The sequence below is a fragment of the Gallus gallus genome, chromosome 1, assembly GCF_016699485.2.
Source record: "Gallus gallus isolate bGalGal1 chromosome 1, bGalGal1.mat.broiler.GRCg7b, whole genome shotgun sequence".
NCBI lineage: Eukaryota > Metazoa > Chordata > Aves > Galliformes > Phasianidae > Gallus > Gallus gallus.
The window spans coordinates 71,530,710-71,554,389 of record NC_052532.1 but is presented as its reverse complement, the minus strand read 5'-3'; the positions used below and the strand labels follow the sequence as shown (position 1 = coordinate 71,554,389).

Sequence of the window (23,680 nt, the reverse complement as noted above, 5' to 3'; positions counted from 1 at the left end):
AAAAAAAACAAACAGGAAAACACTAACTTGTCTCATGCTTCAAATTCTGTATTCAGGCATGAGCTTATACATCACAGAGGAAGGGACTGAATAAGTCTTACTTAATCCCCTTCTTTTGTCCGTTACACTGCTGCTTTATTTCTGAAGTGGGTGCTTTATCATCATGTGGGTGAATTAGCAAAAACTGGATCATGAAGCGTCTGGAATTAATAGCATGTATGTGTGTAGTGTATTAGCCAGTACTCATGTTAATGTAGAAGTTAGAGATTCTAAAAGAACAGCTAAGATAGAAGACAATAACATAGCACTTTTGCAAATAAACCTAATATGCTTAGGCCTACAGGTCTCATTAGATCCACAGGATTCAGGCACCAACTATGGAAACTAAAATCTCAGCCTTGGGCTCTGCTCCAAGACCGTGCATAGGATCCATACACACGTTGCAATACGAGTTAACTTATTGGGTATTTTGCCTCTTCTGCCCTAATGCAAAAAGACAATGATAAGAAATTTTTCCCCTGGATTGTTTATCAACACCTCCATTAACAGAGCTCCCACTGAGATGTAAAAGCAGGTAGGCTTGCTCAGGGATCTCAAAAATAGCAAAGCTCCAATGCTTTCAGCCGCCTGGGTCACAGTCCAGCTTCCTTGCGCGTTCACTCCTAAACCAAAAGCAACACCTGTGTTTTTTTAACAAGCATGTGGCCACAATCCTGCAATCAGATCTGCATAGGTGGGTACCTGAACGTATAGAATCCCTCTGAAGTAGCAAGCACACAGGTCCACCTACGCAGATCTGATTGCAGGATCAGGAGCTTGGCTGGAGTCCATGGTAAGGGCTTGTCTACATTTGGGTTATGGGGGTTGGAGTTGTTTTGTTGTTGTTGTTTGGTGTTATTGCTTTTTTGTTTTTGTTTTTTAACTATGATAACTACAGTTCAGCAAACATCCAAAGCAGGAAGGTTGTTCTGATATAAAAAGGGATTCATATCGCTGCCTTTCACCTCTGTTTCACCTTGGTAGATACTTACAGAGAGCAACTGAGTAGCACTGTTGCAGACAAAGCTATGAAGCTGTTGCACCATTTTTATTTTGCAGTAGCTCCCCATGTGGAGACAATTCTGGAATCAACACAATATTATTATTTTTATTCCACAATAATTACACTGCTAGTAATGCTGGCAACCTATTCCATAATAACTAAATCACAGTAGGATAACCAGCTAAGAACTAAGACATTTAAGCATCCCACCACCACTGTACCCACCTAATATACCAAACCATAAGGAACATGGGATAGATCCAAATGCCTGTTGAAAACAGTAGGCTTCCCAAAGACTTCAGCAGGCTTTGGCTGAGGCACCGCATAAGGGAAATTGCTTAATTCTTGTGTATTTTTAAAAAGGAGTCTAAAAAAAATAATCACACAAAACTGAGCTGCAAGCCTGCAGGCATTCAGACACATGAGTAATCTCCCCCAAACCCAGTGGGACCCATGCACTCGTAGAACTGTGTTCTTGGTACATCAAGAGCAGCCAGAGTAAATTATTAACCCTTAAATTTCTTACTGAGAGACAGCCCAAGAAAAAGTCTAGAAGACTGTTCAACCATGATATTCATCTTGCCTTCACCTACCACCCTCTCTTACATTGAGCAATATGAATTTAGTAGTGTGCATTAAGTATACCAAGGGGACAAGCACTGCAATCAATTCCTTTCTAAACAGAGGGATAACTACTACTACATACAACGTTTGTTTCATGATGGATTTATTTCACGTCTGTTTAAGCATCAGTGAATTTTTTTTCAAGGCTAAAATCTTTCCATCTAAAAATTCTAACCAGATGTGGATTTCAGATTTCCAAATTTGGGAATGTTCAATCCAAGAGCTGTTGTTTCAGACTTCTAGCCACGATCATCAATGTAAACATAAAAGTTCTCAATTATTTTTACCCCCAAGCTATCAAGAGGCTCACCCTATATTTGGCCAAAACTAAGTGCAGGTCCGTAAAAATCTCAGTAGAGGCTTACAGGAGACAGGCCTAAGTCATGGGACCTTAGGTCATACAAGTTTTGCAAAATTCTACTAATTTGATTATGAAAGTTCAGCAAAATTATCTGAGGTAAATTTAATGTACCTCAGTATGGTAAAGACAAGTTTCAAAATTGATTATATGTGCCTTCCCTCCTCCATTTGCATCACAAATAGCAATAAGAGAGGAGAGTATATTCCTTACTCCAGCAGGGTTGATAATTGCTAATCTTAGTCTTCTGAGATGTTGCAAAGATGAGCAATCACTTCCTGCACCATCAGTTCCATCTGTCCCATGCATCTCCTTCCTTAGCAGAATAGAAATAAGAAAATATTCCTTCGAGTCATGGCTTTGGCATTCTACTAACTATTGAAGGGGGGAGGGGGAAATCACTACATTCATGCTAATTAACTCATTCTTAATCCGTCTGTCTGTGAAATGATGAGGTCAAGCTAACTTGATTCTTAACACTTCAGTAGTACCTTTACAGCAGCGACTAATTTCTGTTCTCCTTCCACTTAGCAGTCTTCTCTTTCATTCATCCTTAGACACCAGTTCAACCTCTTCAATCCTTTACAGAATTTGCTTTTCCTCTTTGGAAATTAAGTTACCTAATGTTTCAAAAGCCCCAGACAACAAACACAGACCACTTTGCCCTTACATGTTTAAGGACCACTGCGTACTGTACAGACAGCTAACAGTTAAAGCTTCTCAGTACAGTAAGGCAATAGAGTAGCATTGCCAGGAGAAACTGAGGAACAAAAGAGAAGCACACAGGGAACTCAAGGAATAATCTGTGAGAAAACAGTATATATAACACACTGTATGATGATGTATATAATGTAGATATGTAACACAGCAATATTAATAACACACACCATATGATGATGTATATAATGTAGATATATAACACAGCAATATTAATAACACACACAACAGCAAAACAATTTGATTCCAAATTTATTAGCAGAAATTTATTTCAGTGACAATTATTAATGAAAATTCCAATTGGTTTTAATTGGAACAGATTAAATCCCAGTGCTAAGATAATACTGCTCACAAAAATTTTGGATTTTACAGATGAAAAGAAACAAAGTACATATATTCCAGAGATGCGATATGAAGCTTATCATCTTGTAAACAATCTCTCTGAGCAAATCCCATGTAATGAAAGTTCTGAATCATATTTTTCCAAAATCAGCTGCAAAGACTTCAGTAATGATCAAAATGAACAGTGTCTCGCATGATGTATGAAAGGAATTCAGGCAGCAAATGAACTTGCAACACTCCTTCTAGACACTGTAAAGCCCATCATCCTGCAAACAGCTCCTGAGTTGAGATTCTGGAAAAGGCAGTTTTCTCAGCAACAAGAAATAGCTGTTCATATGAACACTAGGCTGGCTGTCAAAACCTTCAGTTCATTAGAGCAGCTTTTCCTGCTGATCTAAGTCTGTCCCTCAGCATAATCATGAAATATTTTCTGCCAGGAGGATTGTGAAGACCAAAGCTCTCTTTAAAGACAGGCAAGCAGATGTACAGAAAGAGTCACCGCTTGTTTGGTTTGAGGTTTGTTGTGTTTTTAGGTTGTGTTTTTCTAAACTGAGGTATGACATCGTTTAAATGCTCAAGGCATGACTAAGAGGGGTCATAGCATTGCTGTACTGAAGTGTCTGTTCAGTGACCCCATGCTACCTCTGAGTGGATGTTCTCAGTCCACCTGGAGGCTCAGGAACTCCTTTTCAAGTCAGCTCAATCCAACAGCCAACCACCAGGCCACAATTGCTCGTCTCCATCTCCCACAACTCAAATGGTAACACTTTCTTTCTGTTAAGGGCTCTTTGATTCACATCCTGGATCTTTACTGGTAAGGCAGGTTCTACAGGCCAGATGTTGACACCCTTTACACCAGCAAGTACAGCTTTGTATGGCCTGGCAGCTTGGGTGATGCTAATGGTCTGGCATAAGTGGAACTGGCCCTGCAGTCTGAGTTCAGTGAACAGTTCTGCTCATGACGCCCTGAAAAGAGAAGGAACTGCATGGCAGCTATTGCCATGCCTATTGTTAAACACATGATTAAATGTGATGCAGGTGCCCAGAGCACTGAACTACAACAAACCAGGTTGCTATTCCCATCTTGGAATGGCACACTCTAAATAAACTCTTCCCTTTTCATCACTGCTCCTCTTGGCCTCCATTTCCCAATTAGAAAAACAGGGGAAAAAAAACACAGATTTTCTTTCTAACGCCTTTAGAAATAGTACTGAGAACACAAAACCAAAGCTGTAGATACAAATTCCAGTTCTGTCCAGCAGACCACTTCCCTGGGAGCCCACACTGTTTCCTGTTCCATGGTGCCCAAGCAGAGGATGAGGCATTTTCCAAACAGTTCAGAGAAGACAGCCAGCAGACCTCTGTTATCCAGCTGTTACACAACTGCTTAAGGGGGAAGGAAGGCTGCCCCTTTCTGACCACGTCATATGCAAGGACAGCTTTGCTCATGCGGTACCCAGGCTTACAATGCTTCATGAAAAAGTAACAGGAGATCACTCAGCTGCTGGGCCATCCAGGAAAGGCTGGCAGTAAGGCAGGAAGGCCTGGAAATTCTAACGCAGGAAAATAAGCAGAGTCTGTTCTATTAGCATTTCAACATCCCGTGGGGAACAACCTTTGGCTGTCATTTACGGATGAGAAAGGGACAAGAAAACTCTGAGAAGGAAGCTCAAAACAGCGATGTAAACAAAGTCTTGAAGGTTCAGGCACTGGTTGCTCCTAACTGGAAAGCAAGTCGCCACTGTCCCATCAGCACACCAGGTGCCCAATATCTGGCACAGCTGGCTTAAGGCAAGGAATTTCACCCTGCTCAGGAAATACTTACAGGAGGCAGAGGAAGAAAGCAAGCACCGATGGACTAGCACCCAGCCTGACAAACCACAGATCTGCAGCAGAAAAACAGCTAGCTGGATACCCCACCTCTCCTCCCAGTTGCAGTATCTTCACAAGACGCGATCCAGGCTGTTCCTCACACTTCCTCTATAGATTAAAAGGGCTGTAGGTGCAGACCTACAGACACGTGCAGACCCAGCCACGCTGACAAAACTGCACTCCTGTTGGAAAAGTATGCTTTGCTAGTGGACAGAGGTGATCTTTACAGTGCTAAAGCTTTGCCACATGGCCACACTTATCTTCAGACCACTCTGTCAACATGCTCTGTCTGCTATTCTTGTCCGTGTAAAGCACTGATATAGCTTCAAAAAGATTTTCCTTCCTTTCTCTGGCTTGCACTCCCACACTTCAGGAAGCTGTTTGAGCTTCCCCACCTCTCATTTTCTAATCTGTGTGCGCACACTCACACACACACACGCACTCCCCGGCAGCTCTGCTTCAAACCACAGGTGGCCAAAAAAACACCACTACTGCAAGACTGTGGGAGTGAGGAGGAAAACAAAAAAAGTGGGCAGCATCCTTACGTGAGACGTAAGTGCTAAACAAGCCCAGTTCCAAACAGTGCAGAGCAAGATGCATTTGTACTCACCACAAAATGGCTACATGCGCAAGGAAAATGCTTCAGGGTTCCCCTGAGCAATGAAAGCTCTTCCAGGAACCTATCCCCCTGCCTTTTCTCAAGGCATTAAAGAACTAGGGATATCCCACAGGCAAAGAAGGATGCTCAAAGTGAGCTCCCTCCCCCAGCACTTCCACCACCTTTTTGGAAAGCTTGAGTGTAGCTCACATGGCTCCTAACTTCCAAAGGAATTCCCAGTTCCCCAGTAAAACGTATGGAAACAACCTCTGGTGGTAAGGGGAGACGACAGGAAGAAGTGACCTAAGAGGAGTTAGGGATTATTATTTACGGAGCTGCGAACATCCTTCCACACACACACCTTTCCATTTCTGCTGTACTGGACCCAAGTAATAATTGCACAATAACACCGCTTCAGCCATTCTAATTCAAGGATGGATCCAACCAAAATGATTCTCAGAAACACCAGGGGCAGCTCCAAAAATCTCTGTCCAGCTGCTCAAACAACCTGATGCAGATCTGCACAAGCAGCTGCTGCAGCTTGGAATGTGCCTGTTCTCAAACAAGGTGGCAAAAACTGGTTACTTCCAACCTAGAAGAGGGAGTAATCCCTACAAGCCCACAGCTAGGCTCCGTCTGCTAACAGAGCTGAGAGAAAGGCTACTAACAGTGAGGCAACAGTGCATCTTGGATGTACGCAGGTTGCTCCAAAAGTAATGCCTCCTATTTATTTCCATGTAAACTGTAACAGATACAAAGATCACAATAATACTATTTGATAGAGCAAATTCTCAGCTACAAAACATTACTTTTCAACATAGTCACCACCGTGAGCTACGCATTTTCACCAGCGATGAACAAGAACCTGCGTACCATGCTTGTGAAAATCTGCAAGGCCATCTGGAACACGGCTTGTCTTTCACTCTGCTGTCGCCCCTGCTGAAATGCACCACTCACCCCCTCACTGTGCTCACATCCACCTGGTCTCCATAGATGTCAAGCAAGCATCAATGAACGTCAATGCATACCATTTTTTTTCCACGTGGAAGAATTCAATGACAAACTGTTGCTTCATACATACTTCCATGTCAGACGCCATTTTGTCAGTCTGCCCCTCTGCTGCCATCTGTCACAGAGTAACAAAATGTAATGGAATACTGATGGGCAGGTTCAGCCTCAACTGCCGTATCACCAACATCTGCCTCTGATGTCGTTGGCCAACATCATAAAATACAAGGCATTACTTTCAGGGCAGCCCTTGTGTTTCAGAGAAACATGGAGGGTACCATAGTCATTCAGCAGGGCTTGCATGGAAGCTACCTTTCTAAATCAGGTATTTTTGTTTTTACAGTTTGTTTCCATCAAAAACAAACAAACAAAAAAACCCTCACTTTCAGACATTTAGGAATTGTCCTTGACAATTACAACGTTCCAAGAAACAAGGACTATCTGTAAATAGCCAAGTCTTTTAGCTGAGGTTTCTTTTCTTTTCTAAACTAAAAAAAAAAAAAAAAAAAAAAAAAAAAAAAAAATCAGCACTGGCCCTCGTAACTGCCTGGTACCAGCTCTCATTCTATCCGTGTTGAACTGGTCTGCAGTACTACTCGTCTACCATTGTGTTACCTATGAATGGAGCACAGTGTCTACAGAGAGGTGAGAAAAGGAAATCGTATCTCCAAGGTGTCACCAGAGACAAAACCAAGAAAGATGAGCACTACAAATATGCAAGAAAACAACAAATGGAGATTTCTTGCAATACACACAAAGAACTGATAATAGAGTAACAGCCAGATGCACAAGTGGAAGGTCAGGCTGAATGGTGCTTTGGGCAACCTTACCTAGTGGAAGATATCCCTGGCCAAGGCAGGGGGCTGGAAGAAGATTTTCTAAGATCCGCTCTAACCTATTCTATGATACTATGAATTAAAGATGGATGGATAGCAGCCAACCAATCTAATGAAGTAGCTGCTACACCAGTTTCATACTTGTTTGATAAATCTCCTGAATGCTTCACATTTCACAGGAGACAAGAATGAAGAGGGGAAAAAAAATGAACCCATTCAAAGTATGTGAGCCTAGTTTTCAAACTTGCATATAATACAGAGGCCTGGGAGGAAAATATGACTCCACATGATGTGCTGAGATGGGGCAGTTAGGCAGCCTTTCATCACAGCCAGCATCCATACCTTTCTCCTTTCTCCCCCATCAACAATATACATACATAAAGGAGAGCTGACTTATCCAGGCAAGGTCAGCCTTAAAACCTGCCAGGCCTCAAGTTGTAAAGTCTTGACCTGGTGCTGGGGAGAAGGCAGGTAAGCAGGCAGTGAGTCACATCTTGCAGCTGCAGGGAAGCAGCAGAGAGGCTGCTGTCCACTGCTCAAGTGCAATAACAATCAGCAAGTAGTATACCTCCCCAGCCATCTGCTATATGACAGACATCCAGCAGACTCAAGATACAGCATCTGCACAGCTGTAGGCAGTCACCCGTCTCTCTTGAGGCTAGACATGGAATGGGGACAGCTAGTTGGACTGGGGGTCACGAACAAAATAAATACTGAGGGTCTATCATCTGCCTGTCTGTCAGGTGTTATGGGGAGGATGCAAAACACTGGTTTAAAACATGCAATGCACTCCTCTCACAGCTTCCCTCTGGACTTCAATTTAATATATTAAAAAGAAACAGTAAAGCTATTTAGTTCTGCCATCATTTCCTATTTTTGTTGCTGTTGGTAAAGTCATCTGCAAAGATAATAAGAAACTGTCATTATTAGAAAATGTCTAATTTCTGAGGGAAAGGTGTTGCTTCAGTCAACTTCCTTGAGTCTAGAAAAACAAATTAAGAATGGAATGCTGAAATGCTGATTCATTCTGCTTTGTACGTGAATACCTCAAAATAAAAACAAAAGAAACTGACTTTCCTCTTCGCAAATGCTTAGGAATCTGACCAGACTTCCAAGTTTGCTTAACCAATGACATTTTTTTTTTCATCCCACATTTGAACTCTTGGAAAAGGAATTATTTTAAAAGCAGTAATATTACCTGTGTATCAAGTCCCTCAGCTAGCTATCAGCTGGAAGGTGCTATTTCACACTAAAATCTAGCCAAATCTCCAGTGTTGGGGAAATATAAGCTGACAGCTCAACAGTTCTATGTTGTAGAAATTTTAGTATTAATTTTCATTAAATTTTAAATTCATTATCCTAGACGTGGCTGAGGCCTACTTTCATGCGTGACCCAACACACCAGTGCCTTTGAGAGTCTTCTAATAAGAGTTCAAAACAGAAGGTTTAAAAAAAAAAAAAGTGAACTGCCCAAAAATCATATCCAGGCACTGCTAAATCATGTGTCCTACTGACTGTAATCCAGCAACATTAATTATACCGGCAGGGGTTACAGTAAGATCACTATTAATTATTCGTACTAGAGAGGCACAAACAGTTTCTACTCATGATCAGATTCCATTTTGCTAGGCATTACGCTTTATGGAGGGGCAATCACATTAAATGACTTCAAGGTCACAGAGCACACAGCAGCAGAGCAGAGACCGAACTAAAATCTTCTGTACTTCTGTATAATACCTTTAACCCAAACCTATCCTTCCTGTCCAGGATAATGCATACATATGCCAGGCTGGTAAATTTTTACAATCACATCACAAGGCCAGTATAGAAGATTTAAGAAAAATAAACTAAAACCTATGAGCTGGCCCAGTTTCCAATAGAAAAGATGTCACAAATACCCTTCATGCCAAAGCTAATACAAGGCACATATTGAGTTCACAGGAAAGCTGTGGTGAATGTGGCTCACAAAGAGCTAGCGTTTATGGGCTGAATGTATAATTTCCATGTTTGCATGTTTCAGGGACACAGTTTTAATAGATAATTGAAACTCTGAAATGACCTCTAGATTAGGCACATGGGAAGAACTTCCTCCCCTGACCCAGTGAAGCTTCACGCTTTGATGCACAGTTAAGCAGGTCCAGTGTGTCTGTCAGCCCTGGCAGTACAGAGCAGCATAAATTTGCAATTATAAAGTGGGAGGGGGGCAGTGTTTGCTGTTCTCAGTCTACCTCAGAAGACTCAACACACGCAAGCACCTTCCTGTATTAAGCAGTATTCTCCTACAATTAAGGCTAAAAGGCACAGTTAAGGTACGTTCAGAAATGCTAAACAAGCCACAGCACAGTTGGAAATACACAGCTGACAGGCAGTGGGGCCTGATGCCCATAGCAGAAGGTTCCTTGATACCTCCAGGCAACACCTCTAGCCTTCATACAAACTGCCCATGCTGCTTGAGATGCTTGGCCTCTGCTGGTAACAGAAAAGGAAAAATTGGTTTCTTAATGAAGAGCCACATTTTAACAGGCAAAAGCTAACACTGACCAGTTTTCCTGAAGCTACTCTGTTGAGTCTAAAGGGACAGTCCTTGTAATGAAAGCAGGTGGGAATCTTTAAAAGCTTTGGTTGTGATTTCAAGTGACACGCGTTGAGCCAAAGCCTTACCCAGAGTTTCATCAGCACATTAATCCCAGATCAACTGGCACCGCCACTAAAAACATGTGCCGTGCCCTGCCCTCCTGTACCGATCTCCATGTGCTAGCACAGGCCGTTTACCTTAATCCAGACCTACTGCCCTATCCAGCACATGGCTGCACAAACATCCGTGCCAGCACAAGGGAGGAGGAAGGGGAAGGGTGGGACAGATCCTGCACGGAGCTACCACCTTATCCTGAACAAACGTCCTCAAACTACTTCTGCAGCAAAATAACAATGGTGCACTGTTGTAATGCCTCTAAAGAATGGTTAGAGACCCGCATCAAAGCAATCAACTAAACATCAGCCTGAAGCTGGACGTGGCAACTATCCCTTCACAGACACTACCCAAGGAAGGAGGGAAGGTGTGACTCCACACCATAAAAGAATGCAGGAACTTGCAGGCCCAGTGAAAGATGAAGATCCAGGCCTCCTGATCTAGTCATAATTTTCTCTTGCCTCACTATATCTTCACTCTTCTTTGTAAGACGCTAAGATCCCCACTTCTAGTAGTGCCAAATCCCTCTGTGCTTCAAAAGGAAACAGTTCTACACAGAAGCCCTCACCAAACAGCTTACAGTATATGCAAACAAGGTAGCCTGCAATGTTCTACCTGCACTTATCAGACAAAGAGGGCAGAATTTCAGGAGAATAACCTTATTGTGAAAAGGGAGCTGACAGAACATGCAAGTAAGAGCCAAAACAGGAGGCTAGACACTAGTTGGCCATGAGAGAAACAGATGTCTCAGCACAAATGACTTATGCCTGGAAAAATACTTGGTTTCCAGGGCTTCTTAACAAGCCACGGCCAGCAGAATTAACAATGGATGGCAGCGAGACCTGAGTGCAAGAAATGGAGAGAAGGACGTTAATGACCTGGCCACGCGAGCGGCCTGCTACTTTTGCACGTTGAGATCTGAGCATTGCCCTTTCATTTAAGGCAAATGCTACGCAAGCCAGCAGCAATGGGAAGTCAGAAAGGCTACGATTACCCTTTCATCTAACAAGCTGTTAAGAAATCAAAGTTAAGGTACTTTCCATTAATGGTCTATGCCGCTCCTAGTTTACCACTCTTTGCCATATAGGTTATCAAACCCTAGCTTTTTTCCACCGGGAAGAAAAGATCAGATAGAGACTATCACCACTTTTTAAAACCAGGTGTACCATTTAACTCCTGTTTGAAGTAACTTGAAGAACAAAAGGACCTTGCAGTTAACAAAGGCTGTGTTTTCCCAGTTATTTTGCCACCACTGTTTTCAGAGCTGGGCTTCAGTGATGTGAAAGAAGAGGTAAAAAAACTTCAGCTACTTGAGAAAAATAACACAGTGTGAAGTCTGTACGTGAATGAACGTTTGGAAATACAACAAAGGAGAAGGCAGAGCACCAAAAAAAGGCTGACATCAGAAAATTTAGCTCTGCTTTACTCAGACTAAAAATACGGTGGCATTACAGGGTGCAGTTAACTACTCATTTCTTCACAGCCATTGTTTCAGCAGCCAGTTCTATGATGTCTCAACAAGATTGATACCCAAAGCATAAGTCTGAATAGGAAATCCAAATTTCAGAAAGTTGAGTGCAGTGCAAACAGATATCAGATGTCATAAATTAAAGATCATCTACAACACTCAGGCAAACAATATATTCCTTGACGAGAGGACTGCACAATTACTGTGCTCTCATACTGAACTGGGAAAGCTTACATGTGTGAGTCTGCGTGTGGCACATGGACATACTTCAATTCTGCATGAAATGATAAAATTATCTTCCTTGTGTTTAACACTGGACAACAAAATTCCCTCAGGTACCAGTGTCTTTTGAGAATATTCACAGGGCTTTTTTATTATACCCATGTTGGTAGCAAGTGTAACATTTCAGATGTTCAGGCTGTGTGGTCAAGGAGGAGCCCGTGGCAGGGGGACAGCAAGTTAGGTGGCACTTCAAGGCTGGCTTGTTTACATGTCAGCTGGAGGACAGCACTCAAGATGTGCTTGGCAGAGCACACACAGGTATTTGCAGGTTTTTTTTCTTTTAGCCAGCTCGCCTTTGTAGTTTTAATTGCTCACTAACTGCATTAGCGCAAGACAAGCATGATTTAGAAAATAGTTCACTTGTGCCGAAGGAAAACATTTTGTCTATACAGGGTCCCACGAGAAGGTCCTGTCTGCCAGCTTACTCATTTCTTAATCATTAGTGTAGAAAAAAGTCTGGGGACTTGGTAAATAACACTTCCTCCTCAATTTTCTCAGCTGTTAGGAACCTGAAAAGAAGAGTCGGGGAACGAAAAGCAAAAAGACCAAACTACCAAATTAAGATAGTCACTTCAAAGCAGGTTGCAGGCATGTTGATGGCATAAATTAGTGGAAGTGCTGGACCTGTCCCTGTACTGTATAACACCTGTTCATCAGCAATACAGTCATGCAGCTGCCTGTTTGTCATCCAAACAAACCCATCCTCATCTTGCAAGGAACTGTGTTCACTTGTCTCTTATCAACCATCAGAAGAGGTGTGGCTGGCACAGCACGTAGCATTTGGATTATCTAAGAATCTAATTATTTTTTCCACCCTCTATCAGCCAAATCTTGGGAAGAACCTAGAGAAGTAAAGCAGGTCAAAGCCCTTTATGCCAATAAATCGCATCACAGCTCAGGAGGAGAATCAAGGACAGGAAAACCCCCAAGAGTTTTCTGGAACAACATTCACTGAGAAGCACTTCATAATCTGAAGAACATTCGCCTCATGAATTTCAGATGGTCAGGCTGCCTCTGCTGAGGAAATAGCAAAACAATATCACGAAACAGAGCAGAAGGCCTGATTCACATGTGTGGTTTTCTCAACTACTACTTTTCCACCTGTCAGAGGTATCAGTGGAGAGCGCAGCATCTAAGTACGAGAAGCCTAAACAAAAACAGAAAAACAGAAGGTCTGGCCAGACCAAGGGTCTGTCTAGGCCAGCACCACATCTCCAGTAACAGCCAGTAAGAAATGCTCAGGGCAAGAACATAAGAAACAAACTCTCTCTTGCACGCTCCTCCAGCTATTCTTAAGTTTGGTGCTTTCTCAGCTAAGGACTGCATCTTATCTTTGCAATTCGTGGTCTCACGGAGATTCAATCTAATACAAACCAACTATTGAAAAGCATCTCCTTTTTGGCCCTGCACTGTAACTTCTGGCAGTAAATTTGATAACTTCACTGTACGGGGTGTGAAAAAAAACATTTCCTTCTGTTTAAAAATGCTGGATATTTCCATTTGATCCTCCTAGTTTGCAGGATTTCTCTAACAAAAAGTAACCGTTCCTGATTCAGCTACTCTCTGCCTCTTAAGACCTTTGTAGGAGAATGTTCATGATTTTCACATGACTCTGCAATGGGCCCCAACTACTTGGAGTTCCTGTCACAGCAAACTCCTTCCCTTTCCTTCTTAAATCCCTCGCTCCCAATCCCACCCTATTTCCCTTGCTCCTGTTTTCCTTCCTCCACTAACTTGAGAAAATTGCTACAGTCCCATAGCTAAGAGCAGGCAACTAGAAACATGGACACCAGATCCATGTTTGGTTCCAACAGCTACCTACCTATCCAGGTGTGGAGGGCCATCCCATGTGAAAGCTTGCACCTTGCGGCAATGCTGAGTAAATTTCTGTGTATTTAGCTTATGAAGACAGATGGGCTCAGAGCAGCATAAGCGGGGAGCTCTAATGGAAATCAAGACAGAAGCTTCAGCCTTGAAATACTTGCTTACATGGACTCTTTCATCACCATAGAACCCTTTGCCTCTTAGGCAGGAGCAGTAGGATTGCAAGGTACTCAGCTGGTACTCACCCCATTAGCACAAAGGGAGACCACTAGCGATGGGACTGACCAACCTAAGGACCACACAATGTGCCAAGAGACCAGTGAGAGGAGAGTCTCAGGCATGCAGCATGCAAAAGAGCCTGAGGAAACCAAGCAGGGAGAGCATGGTGTTATTTTACTGCAGCTTTAAGTGCCGAGGAACTATGTGAAGACACTCAGCTCCACACTAATGAAGAAGGGCAATCACAGCTCTCTCTTACTCAAAGGAAACGGGCTGCAGCAACAAACACATTAAAACACTGAGCTAATGGAGACTTTCAAGTACCTTAGAAAACATATGCCTATACTAGAGGATTAATGTTAAAATCTGTTCTTAAAAAGATTTTTTTTAGGGCTTTTTGTTTCCTTTGGAACATTGAACCTTGTTCTGCATCTACGATGTCTTCCCCTATTGTCTGTAAAGCCAAATATTGAGGCTGAACTGGAGAAATACCCCTCATGTCAGCTCATTTTCTACTGCTTCAGCCCTACACTGCTAATGAAGATGAGTCTTACCACTAACCAGTAAGTGAAAAATCACAACGGAGGATAACCTAAGGAGGCCAGACAAAGCTTCTGTCTGATGCTGTATTTCTAACCCACTTCATTTAAATGTCAAACTAAACAAGTGTACTGAGACCCAGTCATAGCTATAATAATAAAAAAAAAAATAAAGGTAAATATCAAGTACAAAACTCTACCAAAGCATGAATAAAAGTCATATCATTTGAACTAGTGGGACCCACTGTTGTACACCTAAGCCCAAACTGGCCAGAGTCAAGACCACCTTAGACAACAGGTGCAGAGAGTATTTTCTTCCATTACAAAGCTGGAAGATGCTCTGGAGCTGCAGAAATGGTAGGCTTGTTTTCTTCCACCAGTCAAAAAATAAACATGAGGGTGAGGAACTCAATGCATCACTAAATCAGCAAGACAAGCAATGAGTGCAATCACAAAAAAAAAAAAAATCATTTGCTTAAAAAGAAAATTTTAATCAATTTAAAAATATGTCAAAATGTACCGAATGCTTCCTTTTCAAGAACAAATATAAATTTATTTATTTAAGATCACTTTTAATTCTCAGGGTTTGGGGGACACTAAAGGTGGCTGCACATGTAACTACATTTCACTGCAAAGACAAATACAGTCTATCATAAATAGCATGTTAAAAAATAAAAATCAATCATCCATCAAATAGAGTAATTCATTATTTTCCAAAAATCAAAGGATTTAACTAAAAGCTAAGGAAATCCATGAGGCTATGTAATTACTGACGTAGATACTTATGAACACTGTATAAGTTAGCAGGAAGGAGAACTAGATTTAGGCTAAAGACCATGTTTAGCTGCACATCAGTGCTTTAATGGCTCTCCACAGATGTGAATCAGTCTTTCTTTAGGACAAAGAATGAAGTACACACGCAAAACTACAAAACTGATTTGTAAATCTATTCCTCTCCTTGCTGCTTTAAAAAATTCACAGCGCAAGACTGATGCAAGGTCTGTACAAAGGACAGCACTTCTTCATAAATGAGATGGTTCAGCAACTGCTTGCAGCATTTGGCCAGGCAGCAAAGCAGCAGCTCTTGTCCCCATCCCTGCAGCCTCCAGTAGGGACGCCATTTGTTGCATACGTGAAAAAAAATGTTAATTCTTAAGAACCACATTTCACAGGGGTGATAATGGGAACTGTGAGACCCTTGGAAAAGCACAGTTCAACCCACATTTGGATCCTAGAAGTAAACAATGTCCGTCCCTCAAAACCAGAAAACTCCTGTTTTTCAGCACTGGTCTGTAATTCCCCTTCCACGTATTCCCTGAAGGTTTTCCCCTTTTTCATTTGAATCCGAATAATTAGAGCAACAAAACCAATCTCTTGCTACTCCAAGCAATCCAGACTTCACATGACCCTCAAAGAGTCACAGACACTCTTCCTCGGCTCTCTTCACAAATAACAAGTGCTCTTGAAATCAAGACTGTTAGACGTTGAGTCAGAGACTTCAGAAACAATTTGGAGGAGACTAATAACTACTTGAGACCAGCCTCACAGTTTGCAGAATTTTACACTGGAGCATCTACATGCCTGTATAATATCAGAGCATGTCTGTCTTGCCTGGGATCTTGTCACTAAAGGATAAGAAGTCCATCTCAGGAAAGTCTTAATAGATAAGGCAATCTTCCCCATGGTAATTACAGAGTTTTTTTCCCCAGTAAAAGCTGTCAGGATTAGTATCTTCTATATATTCCTCTACCCACTTTTTAAAATCCATTTGTATTTACAGCCTCTGCAGCATCCTGCAGCGGTGAGTTCCATAATTTAACACAGATGGAAGAACTTGTTTCAAACTTGCTCACTGGTAATTTCATTGCCTGTGTAGTTGTGTACTATCAGGTAATTGCTCCCCATACACTACTACTGTGTGATTTTATAGATCTCTATTATATCGCCCTCAGCAGTCTCCTTTTCCAAACTGAGTCATTTGAAGAGTCACAGGCAATTTAGCTTCTCTTCCTATGGAAGGTTCCCCAGGCTTTTCATCAACTTCACTACACATTTCTGTTTATTTTCCAGTGCCACTACAAGCCCTCTTAATAATCAGTAAAATATGCTATAACCAGAACCAACACGCAGCATGAATTCAAAATGCAAAATACAGATCACTTCTGTTTTGCTCTCAGTTCCTTTCCTGCTACAGGTTTAATTGCCTGTTTGACCTCTAGCTGAAACCTGAGCTCATTTTCCCTTTCATTTCTCCACAGAATTGTTTCCTAAAATCAGATCCCAGGTACAAGGCCTACCAGCAGACAGACGAAGATCAATAGCACAGGACTGACTAGCTCAAGGAGACCTCACAGTTTCTGTTAAGCAGAAGAGCCATGAGAGCACCCTGCTCAAAACTGCCAGGGGGAAAAGATAATACCTGGAAATACCTCACTCTATCCTCTTTTCTGAGCCTGCGGAGTCCAGCTACTGCCCATCAGCATGATCAAGCTGGCTGTATATATTAATTCTCTCTCATAGTGCTTTGAGGTTTGTAAGAGAAGTTGTGATTTATCTCATCTGGAAGGTAACAAAAGCCAGCACGTGGTCAGCCAACGGTGGTTCTGATGACTTGGTGTGGGGTGGCTTGCTAAGGCACTATCTCCACTGTGTCTGAGCCCAGTGCTTACAGGGCAACAAACAATACACAACTCAGGCCACACGCCATGAAATATTCTACAGCTTATAACCTTCTTCCCCTGAAAGCTACTCTTACACTGTTCCCCAAATCGTCTTCCAGAGAGCCCATTCGCTGAATTCATTTGACAGTGCAACAACCACTCAGGCTGCCATCTGAGGGGAGCGTTTTATCTCTACCAGCACCCCGGTTCCTAGAACTTCCTAGTACCCTGGGACACAGCAGGATCCTTGTCCCTCTGTGAAAAAACCTCAGCCCTTCGCTTCCTCATCTCCACAGTCCCAGTAACTACACGTGCCCATGCCAGGCCATCCACTTTTAAACTGGAGAAAGCTGGTCCTCTAAAGCTGTGGAGAGGCTCCAGATCAGAGCCACCACAGCAGAGGCAGTGGCGCAGCTAAGGGCAGCTCACCACTGACTTTCTACTCTGCAGGCTTCAAGCTGCACCTCAGCAGGGCTCACTGGAAATCTCCCAGCCACTCCTTGCTGATGTGGCACCAAGGACCCATCCGCTGGGAAACAATTCTTCCAGTGGCTTCCACTGACCAGCAGGAGAGCAGAACTTGCCCCAGAGTTTCTGGCTCCTCAAATCTTACTGCATTGTAACGTCAGACCCTGGACAGGTTTGAGAAGATCTGGCTTGCATGTGTTTTTATACACAGGGTGGACTCAAAGAAAAGAACTTGCCATTCAAGGGGCAGTGTGCTGTGGCAATGTTCTGCAGTTCCACTCTACCAGAAAAAGAGACACCGGTCACAGGGTGCCATCCCAGCAAAGACATCAGATGAGTTCCTAGAAAGTGGGTAGGAGCTCCCCAACACTGCTGTTCTATTGGGTTTACTTCGTTCAACATTCAAGCACATCGGCAGAGTTTCACAGTGCACCATTAACGATGGAGGCTTATTTTACAGCAAGTCCTTTTAAGGGGAAAAGAAGGAGAACAAAAGGAAAATGTGGTTTGCAGATTCTGAATGCCTCACCCTAACTGGATAATTCTGTCTCTGAATCCTAGTAGTACTATCTCTGGCATTTTATTAAACATTTCATTTATCTGGTAGAACTCCAAGCTCCTGGATTTCCACGGGTTCCCATACAATTCAGAAAACATTCCCAGTTTCCAGTAATAGATGCTTTGGAGGAGCCCGCTGAATTCATAATGGAAAAAAATCACTTCATCCACACTTGGTTGAAACACAAACGTTACAAATAATCTTGCTTTCTACTACATCCCATCAGTTTTAAGGATGCTCTTTTGTTGGTTTCCTCCAGATTAAACTCCCCATTTCCAAAACAAATAATTTCCAAGCTTGATCAGACCCTACTTGGGCTAGCTGGGGAAAAAGATAATAATTCACACAACAAGAAATCACTTCTAGTTCCTATCTACAACAGCTTTTCATTTAATTACAGAATTAAAAAGTCTAAACTCTGCATTTAATATTAGCCAGCTGTTAATGGTTTAACATGCAAAATCCGCTTGTCACAAAGTATTTTTGTGGGGCTATTCTACCACTTAACTCTCTGTCACACCCAGCACTACTCTCGGCATTATACACATTTATAAAATGATTTACAATAGTATTAATTTCCATGTGCAAACATTCCACAGAACACCGACCAATATAAATAACGCTGTGATTGCCTGTCTCTCTCTCTTACCCACCTTGTCTCTCTCCAGACTGCCTCAGTGCTGACACTATTTGCAAACTATACAAGGACAACTCTGAAGCAAAGGAAACTGCATGCAGCTTAACAAGGGATAACCTTTGGAAAATCATTTAGATAAAGAATCATTTGTAGTTTTCCTTAATTGCTATACCCAGTTCACTTTGGAGCTCAGTAGTATTACAGTCAAGAAGCAGATCATCTGTCACTGAAAGGCCTAATTCCATTCAAAATGCATTATTTACTGCTGCTCCAAACATTCCATAAACTAACTTAACTTCAGCTAAGTTTTCCATTTTTATTTTCTACCCAATAGTGGCATTTTTGAAAGAAAAGAAGAACAACAACTATCACCTACTTTTGAGTTCCACGTGCTACTAAAGAAATACATGAGGCAAATAGCTGTCCTCTGCTCTTCAATAAAACACTGCCTAAAGATAAGTCGGCAACACCAGACACAATATTGGCTAAATTTGGCTTGCATTGTAGTCCTAAAAAGTAACCCAACAATAGAATTGATTGCCTCAACTCTGTTGTTAGACATACAAGAAGCTGTGGTAGCCTGTCTTTGCTCTTGCTCTCTCTGACTGCTTAGAATCATAGAATCACCAATGTTGGAAAAGACCTACAAGATCATCCAGTACAACTGTCCACCTATCACCAATAGTTCTCATTCTTTAAACCACATCCCTCAACACAATGTCAAAACGTTCCTTGAACACCTCCAGGGTCGGTGACTCCACCACCTCCCTGGGCAGCCCATTCCAGTGCCTGACCACCCTTTCAGAGAAGCAGTATTTCCTAACATCCAGCCTGAATCTCCTCTGGTGCAACTTGAGACCATTCCCTCTAGTCCTATCACGAGTTACATGACAGAAGAGGCCAATCCCCAGCTCACTACAACCTCCCTTCAGGTAGTTATAGAGAGCAATGAAGTCTCCCCTGAGCCTCCAGACTGATCAATCCCAGCTCCTTCAGCTGCTCCCCATAAGGCCTGTGCTCCAGACCCCTCACCAGCTTTGTTGCCCTTCTCTGAACATGCTCCAGGGCCTCAATGTCTTTCTTGTAGCAAAGGACCCAAAACTGGACACAGTACTTGAGGTGTGGCCTCACCAGGGCTGAGTACAGAGGGACAATTAGTTCCCTGCACCTGCTAGCAACACAAGCCACAATGCCACTGGCTTTCTTGGCCACCTGGGCACACTGCTAGCTCATACGCAGCCAAGAATCAACCGACACCCCCAGGTCTGTTTCCCCTACGCAGTCTTCCAGCCACTCTGCCCCAAGCCTGTAGTGTTGCCTCGGGTTGCTGTGGCCAAGCTGCAGGACCCGGAACTTGGTCTTGTTGAACTTCATCCCACTGGCTTCAGCCCAGCTATCCAGCCTATCCAGATCCCTCTGTAGGGCCTCGCTACCCTCAGGCAGATCAACACACCCTCCCAACTTCGTGTCATCTGCAAACTTACTGAGGGTGCACTCAATGCCCTCATCCAGGTCATCAATAAAGATACTGAGGAGGAGCCCCAGTACTGACCTCTGGGAAAGTTACAAGTCCCCCAACAAAGTGTCAACAGTCAAAACAGAACACCACTACTGCCACCTCAAACACCATGTGACCTGAAAACCCAGGAACAAATCAGACCACTCACTCTGCCACTCATTTCTGCAATAAACATCATTGTTTCCACGTTGCATTACAAATACTTAGCCTCACCACTACCCTGCAGAGGTAGGTTCATTATTATTTTATGCCTGTTTCACAGAAAGAGAAAGCAAAGGCCAAAGCGAACATTTTCAGAAGCACTTGCTGATGATTTGCTGTTGCTCTGGGGATACCCAGCTTATGGCACTGAATCACAAATATTCCAAAACAAACACATGCAAAAAAATGCAAACAGCTAATTTTTGGACTGCAGCTCAGAACTATACTGCTGGCCAAAAGCACAGGCTGCCCCAGCCTTCCTTTCTCACACAGTAAGCAGATTATGAGGAAACTTTTTGTCAGAAGACTTCATGATGCAAGCTGTCATTGGGAAGCGCTCAAGAACCCAGACGGCTTTCTAAAAGGAAGGTCTAACTGTACAAGACTTTACCTTCTACTTATCATCACTTCTATCAGCAGTGTGTTGCTGAACTGCCTCCCTCCAAAAAGCAATTTGAGATGCAAGGTGCAAAAATACATGTAAATTATCATTAAAGGATCCTCTGTTTAACTGGGGCATTTCAGACTGGGGCTGCTGTTTTAATGGGTTGCCTCCCAGGAAACTGACTTCTCCTATAATGACACAGTGAATAGTAACGACCGGTGTTTAATTGGGACAGTGTTAGTAAAATCTGGCTTCAAAGGGATTAAATAGGCTGGTGCAAAGGAGTTAAGTGATTAATCAGATGTTAAACACGTACGTACTTTTATACTCTGGCTTTCTCCTATGCAATCCTACACACTCTGAACTTAACGGGAGTTTTGTCACTGACACTAACACAAGAAGCTTCAGCTTCAAATTAGAGGCTCACCACCAGCCTTGCCAAGTGCACGCTTGAGCACTGGTGGGACCGGACGTTAAGCGTTGTATTTCTTTCTCCAAGAGAGGAGAAGTACATATACACATATCTGCCACAAAGCAAATACATACCAATACACAATCGCATATACCTACTTGACATGAGCAAAGATACTACTGGAAGTTTATATTGAGTATAAGTAGTTAAACATGTACCAAAATTTCATCAGCTCACAGTTCTCCTAAAACTCATTAGAGTGCTTCTCTGATAATGTAGATAGACTGTGCATCAAGCATCCCAAGCACAAGCAGAGCTTGAACCTTCACTCCCTTCGTCAGAGCTTTCCACGGCTCATCGCTCAACGGCTGGGGAATTTACAGCACGCAGCCTTGCCCCGTGTTGGGGCAGGGAATAAAAACACACACAAAAAAAAACCCCACAAAACGCATTCACCATTACCACCTCTGCCAGTTCACAAGCTCCTAATGCAACACCTCAGAGGAAAACTACTACTCAGAGCAACACAGCGGCTGTGCAGCCACTGTGATAGGCATGGAGCTTACTCCCATGCCCCAACCCACATGCTGCAGAATAATGGCACACAGACTCAGAGTCACACTACTGCTCAACAGCTCCTCCGAAATCTGGGTGCCCCTCACAATCAGCTTTCACTCCATCTTTCTGTAACACGTGCCCCAAAAGCCAACGGTACTAAGGACAACCAAACAGAAAGTTATCCAGAGTGGTTTGGTGAAGAAAATGTTATCGGTTGAAATCCACTTTTCTGTCCGAAAGACTTACTATCTTTGAAACTATTAAAACCAACACCAGGAGATAAGCCAAAAAAAATCCTCTGCGCCCCTTCTAACTGATTCCTGCCTTCCAATGGCCCCGTATTCACCAGCACTCGGGACAACGCCTGAAGCACTGTGCCTGCATGGCAGCTTCTGCCTAGGCAAAGAGAGCTGTGAGAGTCTGTGTGTGCACAAAACACGCTGAGCAGTACAAATAGGTCCAGACTGCAGTGCTTGGAACAGGTCACTTAAAATGGGCATTTCATACTCCATGTGAACCTGCCTAGTTAAGGGTAATGAAAAAACAGCGGTCAGTAATTTCAAGACTCCGGTACACGGCCTTGGCTCCCTCCTGCCGTGGATGTATCCCTCTCCGGATAACTCTGTAACACACCGCACCAAGGCGAGGAAACGAGAGGTTTTACCGTTCCCAAAACCAGCAGCGCTCTCGGTGCCCACCCGCTGCGAGCACAAGCCTCCTATTCCAAAGTGACCCACCTCCAAAACAAGGAAACGCAACCCACCCCACGCTACCCGTCTCTGACGTTCGGCCGCAGATCACACCCGACATTCCCGTGGAAGTTACCAACAAACGCGGCACAGCTCTATTTCACTTTCTGCGCGCAGCACTTTGCTCGGCCAACTGTACGCGCCCGCCTGCGTTAGCGCCGTGCCGCTCTGCAACACGCACGCACTGCCCCGTGACCCGACGTGTCCGCCCGATGTGCTGCGGGAAGCCCCGCCGGACCCCGACGTGTGGGACCCTATCGGCAAAACAGAGCCGGGCGCTTACACTCCGTGACCTCGCCACAGAGCCCGAAAGCCTCCTCGGCCCAAAGGTGCCAAGGGGCAAAAAGCGCGGTGCTGAGCGCTGGGCGCTGCGCCGGGTCCGTTCCTTTCTCCAGCGGACAGGGACGGGGAGAGCGGCAATAGGAGGGGGGCGCGGGGGGCGGGCGCTGCCCGCTGCGGGGCGGGAGGGCGCCGGGTGAGAGGGACGTTGGAGTCTGCCCGCACTGCCCGCGCGGTGCCAAAGGGACACGCAAAAAGAGGCGAACTAAAAATAAAATAAAGTAAAATAAATGAAAAGGGAAGGAAAAAAAAAAAAAAGAATTAACAACAACAACAAAAACCAAAGTCGCGTGTAATAAAGAACCAAGCCAAACAAACAGAAGGGGAAAGCCGTGCCGCGCCCGCGGGAGCCCCGAGCAGCGCATCCCCTCTCGGCAGGAAACTTTCTCCCAACTTTGCGGCGGGGGACGGCGCGCTCCCCGACCCGACGCACCGCCGCGGCCGTCCCCGCGCGAAGCAGCGCGCGGCACCCGCGGGGCCGGCGGCGGGCGCGGAGGGCAGGGGGGCTCGGCCACCGCCAGCAAAACAGCCAGACGCGTACAAGGCGGCAAAATACAGCAGAAATCAACTAAGACCGGCAAACAAAGCTAAGCGAAGCAGCGTGACACGGAGGCACGGCGGGCAGCGGGCGGGGCGGCTCGTTACCTTGATGCAGCACTGGGCAGCAGGCTCAGACATCTCTCAGGAGGAGCTCCGCGCAGCCCAGCGGGCGGCCGGGAACTTCTGGGGCTCTTCCCACCTCCCGCTCCCCGCCGGCCCCTCAGGAGGAAGTTGC

The 23,680-nt window shown here is 44.0% G+C and overlaps 1 protein-coding gene and 1 non-coding gene across 9 annotated transcripts in view; both read right to left on the bottom strand.

Moving 5' to 3' along the window:
- The window catches only part of ETV6 (ETS variant 6), a 132,763-nt gene extending 109,083 nt beyond the window's left edge, over window positions 1–23,680 (bottom strand). For 2 of the 8 annotated variants that reach the window (XM_015290010.4, XM_046908057.1), the window contains exon 1: window positions 23,551–23,633. In XM_015290010.4, the coding sequence (XP_015145496.1) occupies window positions 23,551–23,583 (33 nt within the window). In that variant the 5' untranslated portion in view covers window positions 23,584–23,633. The other 6 variants (NM_001199273.3, XM_046907643.1, XM_046907721.1 and 3 more) reach the window with 6 other exon arrangements.
- Window positions 3,384–3,489, bottom strand: MIR1727-1 (microRNA 1727-1). The gene has a single exon (NR_035223.1). It is a non-coding gene; the product is annotated as a microRNA 1727-1 (primary transcript).